At 65.6% G+C, this 4580-nt stretch overlaps 1 protein-coding gene across 1 annotated transcript in view; it reads right to left on the bottom strand.

Moving 5' to 3' along the window:
* Window positions 1–4580, bottom strand: part of CACNA1B (calcium channel, voltage-dependent, N type, alpha 1B subunit) — a gene marked incomplete at its 3' end in the record, with an annotated part of 138429 nt that overhangs the window by 46497 nt on the left and 87352 nt on the right. Inside the window, exons 23-26 of the mRNA XM_014529697.1 lie at window positions 3365–3488; window positions 2878–3007; window positions 2645–2704; window positions 2289–2395 (exon numbers count right to left, since the gene is read on the bottom strand). Coding sequence (XP_014385183.1) covers window positions 2289–2395; window positions 2645–2704; window positions 2878–3007; window positions 3365–3488 — 421 coding nt within the window. The remainder of the gene's footprint in view (window positions 1–2288; window positions 2396–2644; window positions 2705–2877; window positions 3008–3364; window positions 3489–4580) is intronic.

The raw sequence follows: 4580 nt of genomic DNA, 5'->3' as shown, positions 1-4580 counted from the left end.
AGGGCAGAGGCGTGGGAGCTCGGAGGCCGTGCCTGATGGGCACCACGGAGGCCTCCCCTCGAGTGGACAAGGGCTGGGTCAGCAGCACCTGGGGGCCAGGGAGCACCTGCTCTCCCAGCACGTCCATGACCCGCCCGCCGGTCCACACCAGCTGCCCTTGCCTCCTGTGAGGCGGCCCTGGGAGCGAGGGGAGAGGGCAGTGCAGGGGCCAGCGGGCACAGTGCCACCCCAGCTCCCGAGGCTGCTTCCTCTCCGAGAGGAGGTCCCAGCACAGCCTGGATCTCCCTGCCTGTCCTCTGTCCCCGTCGAACACGCCTCCACATGGCAAGTGGCGGACAACTGACAGAAAGGGAGAGGAGGATCCTGGAGGGAGTGAGGGAAGGAGATAGAAAAAGAGAGAAACCAAGGAGGAGAGGAAGAAAGAGGGAGGCCTGGCCAGCATCGACCGGTTCGATTCCCGGTCAGGGCACAGGCCTGGGTTGCAGGCTCCATCCCCAGTGTAGGGCGTGTAGGAGGCAGCTGATCCATGATTCTCTCTCATCATTGATGTTTCTCTCCCTCTCCCTTCCTCTCTGAAATCAATACAAATACATTTTTAAAAAAAGAGAGGGGGGAAGGGAAGGAGGGAAAGGCGGGGAGAGGGGAGGCGGAAGAGCCACAGGAGACAGAGTGAAGACAGCGACACGGATGGTGGAGGAAGTAGCCAGGAGGTGGGAGGAGGCAGGTGAAGAGCAGGCCCAGAGCCCAGGACCTGTGAGACCAGGCCAGGCCCCTCGGAGGGAACCTGGGGCTCCCTTGGGCCGGCAGGGGCCCAGGAGCTGTCACTCTTTGGGGCCGCCCTCCTGCCACCCTGAAGCCAGGCCGGGGCCTTGGGAGGCCATGCTCAGGGCCAAGGCCACACCCACTGGGGCTGCGTGGGGCAGTGGCTGAGGCTCAGGGCCTGAGCCCCTAACCATCCTGCTCAGGGGCCACTTCTCCCCATGTCAGGGGACCTGCCTGTCAGGGGAGCGGGGCCCCCAGTCTCCTTAGGCGCCAGCCAAGCTAGAGCCTCCCGGTCCCTCCCCTGGGACCCTGCTGGGGCCTGCGTTCCAGAAGCAGATCAACACCCCTGAAGCCAGGCTGTCCCGGCTCCGAATGCCGCCAGCTACTCCCTGACCCTCCCCAAACCAGCCTCGCAGCTCCCGCTGAGCCAGCCTGGAAGGGGCCTGTGGGCACCTGAGGGGGCAGGCGAGAGCCCTGCCCTTCTTTCCTAGGAAACAGACGCTCTCTGAGGCAGAGGCTGCCTTCTCTCTGCCAGCCCTGTCCTGCTCTCCCTCTGGGGCGCCTGGCAGGGTCTCCCTGCCCCTCCCTCTCACTCCAAGTTCCCCATCGAACACGCCTCCACATGGCAAGTGGTGGCCGAGCTGTGCCCTCCTCCATAGAGGTAAGGCCCCAGGAGGGAGGGAGTGCCCGGCGTCGGGGGGGCAGGCAAAGAGGAGGCCGAGCCTCCGAGAACAGACAGGGGGCATCGGGGCCCCACCTGGTCACAGCAGCCCCTGCGGAGCGGCCTTGGGCTCTCGCTCCCGGCCTCCTACACTCACTTGGGACACCTGCTCCTGAACCCCACGGAGGCCCGTCCCCACCCAGCCCCCAGGGCTCCGCCAGGCCAGGTGGGCACCGCCTGGGGAGGTGGCTCCGGCAGCATGCAGCCCGGAGGGAGGTGGAGCTGATGAGAGGTGAGCGTATGACGCGGCCCGAGGGCAGCTGAGATGTGGGCGGTGTGAGGGGACAGGGGGAGGCATTACCCCATGAAGCTCCTACAACAGGGAGTCCAGCAACAAGGAGACAAAGAGAAGAGAGTCAGTGAGGAGGCCTGGCTGGGCGAGAAGAGGACCCGCCCTCCGCGCCTGCGGTCGTCCTGTCTCCGCATCTCCTGCCACCACTCGCCCGGGACCCGGCTCCGCCCAGCCCCACACCTGCCCAGCCCCAGGCCCAGGCCCAGCCATGCAGGCTGAGCATCACTCGCTGGGGAACCAGAGAAAAGGGCCTGGACCCCAGGACGGCGCCCACCGGCACCCCAGCTCCGCCCATGGGAGCCGCCGAGGGCAGGGGGGCTGCCCAGAGGCCGAGAGCAGACCAGCCCGAGGCTGCCCCCAACTTTAGAACCAGGGCTGGTCGGGGACGCACCGGCTAGAGGTCCTCCCACCCAGCCCAGGCCAAGCAGAAGGACGGAGCTACAGGCAGCCTGGAGGCCAGCGGTCCCCCTACACCCCACCGCGCATCTGGGGGCTGCAGACGTGGGTACTTACGAGAAGGCAAACGCCACCAGGGCCCCACTGACCACAATGAAGTCCAGAATGTTCCACAGGTCCCGGAAGTAGGCCCCCGGGTGCAGCAGCAGCCCCAGGTCAATCATCTTCAGGGAGAAGTGCAGTTTAGGGCGGTTACTTCAGGGAAAGGGCGGGCGGACCCAGAGCCGCGGGTGGGGGGCGGGGCCCAGGTCACGTCCTCCTGCCCGACATCCGGAAAGCGGGGACCCTGGTCAGGCGTGCGGGGCGCTCTCCCCGCTGACTGACGCTGCGGTGAGTCTGTAGTGAGCGACCCCCCTGAGTCCCCGTGTGTGTGGGCGGCACATGAGAGCCCCGAGGGAGGCTGGGTCACTCACCTTTATCACCATCTCGAAGGTGAAGACGCCCGTGAAGATGTAGTCCATGTACTTCAGGACCTGCAACCCGGGGAATGCTCTCAGGAGGCCAGCCCGCCGCTGGGCTTCGGGCTCCAGGTCCCCCCGACCTCGGGGCGGACAACCCATCAGCCAGGGCCCATCTGCCCTCTTCCTGCTGCTCCTGGCAGGCGCGGAGCTGGGCCCTGGCCACCCCCACACCCCGCAGCGCTCACGTTGTTCCGGGGCGAGTCTGCGCGCACGGGGTCCTCGGCGGCCAGGGCGATGCTGCTCAGCGCGATGACCACGAGGATGACCATCTCGAAGTACCGCATGGTCACGATGGAGTGGCAGAGGCGGCGGAGCCTGGGGGCAAAGTGGGGCTCAGCCGGTCCCGCCCGCCGCCTGCTTGGTCTCTCCCGCAGGAAGCTGGGCTCTGAGGCCCAGAGGGCACCTGGGAGGGGCGGCTGCAGGTATGCAGCGGGCTGAGCGCTGCTGTTCCGATGGGGGGTCGCGAACACAGGGCACAGGCCGAGCAGGACAACGGGAGACTCTCGGAAGCTGATGACGCCGGAGAGTCCCCCAGAGGCTGACCCAGTGACCAGGAGGGGGACCCGGGCCGTCACGTCACCTGCCGGCACACCTAGCACCTAGCGGTCATGTGCGTGTGGGTCACGGGCCGTGGGCGAGCGGCACGGCACAGGTGGGCGGGGAGGGACTCACAGGTTGGTGGGGCTGAGACAGAACATGGAGCTGTAGGGGACGATGGGCCGGGGGCCGCTCCGCATCACGCCATCGGCCTCCACCTCCTTCCCCTCCGCCTGGCTCTCCAGGTCCACGTTGCCACCTGCAAGGAAGGGGCCGCCAGGTGAGGGGGTGGCGCACAGCCCATGGCACACAGGTCTCACCGGCGACAGGTGCTGTCCGGGCTCCATCGCAGGAAAGGCGTGTGGCGGGGAGCCCCGCTCCCGCAGCCCCGGTGCCTCTGCGGACCTCGGGGTCCTGGACCACAGACCCCTCTGGAGCCTGCTGGGCGCACCGCCTGGGGTTCTCCCAGGCCCCTCCCAGACCATCCTGACTTGGCACCGCCCCCTCGGTCGGTTCCCACACATCAGGCTTCTCAGAGTCCAGGGCCACGCAGATCCCGCCGCCCAGCACAGTGCCGTCCCCGCAGCGGTGAGTACCGACCCTGACGTATAGCCCAGGGGTCCTCAAACTACGGCCCGTGGGCCACATGCAAATACAAATATTGTATTTGTTCCCGTTTTGTTTTTTTACTTCAAAATAAGATATGTGCAGTGTGCATAGGAATTTGTTCATAGTTTTTTTTTAAACTATAGTCCGGCCCTCCAACGGTCTGAGGAACAGTGAACTGGCCCCCTGTTTAAAAAGTTTGAGGACCCCTCCTCTAAAAGGACAGTGATGTCAGTGACCCGTGGCCGGGGCTCCGTCAGCCCAGCCCGAGTAAGGCGCTCAGTCAATCGTATGGGAACGGAGTGAACCCTCCCCCCCACAGAGCAGCACGGCCCCCGGAGCGGCGGCAGAACCAGATTCACACCCAGCGGGTTCTGAGATCTGAGGTGAGGAACATAAAATAACTGAATATAAATATGGGAAGAAATTGTAAAAATCCATCTTAAAAAAACAAGCAACAAAATGCCATACACCTGACTCAGCGTGCCAATGGCCCGGGGCCCCGACCCTGAGAACGGCCCGGCCTCCCCTGTAAACCGCTACCAAGCGGAGAACACACAGCAAGGCTCCCAGGCGCTGGACCCGTCAACACGCCAACACGACAGAACTGCAAGCGCCACGCCTGGCGGGGGAGGGGGGGGCAAGGGGCCCAGTCCCACCCAGAGCAGAGGAGGAGGAGGAGACCGTGTGGGGACAGGGGCAAGACCAGAGGGACGTGCAGAGGGAGCGAGGCTCTGCTCAGCCT

The sequence above is a fragment of the Myotis brandtii genome, unplaced genomic scaffold, assembly GCF_000412655.1.
Source record: "Myotis brandtii unplaced genomic scaffold, ASM41265v1 scaffold691, whole genome shotgun sequence".
NCBI classification, from domain to species: Eukaryota; Metazoa; Chordata; class Mammalia; order Chiroptera; family Vespertilionidae; genus Myotis; species Myotis brandtii.
The sequence above is the reverse complement of the archived record's forward strand: the minus strand, read 5'-3'. Positions and strand labels throughout refer to the sequence as shown.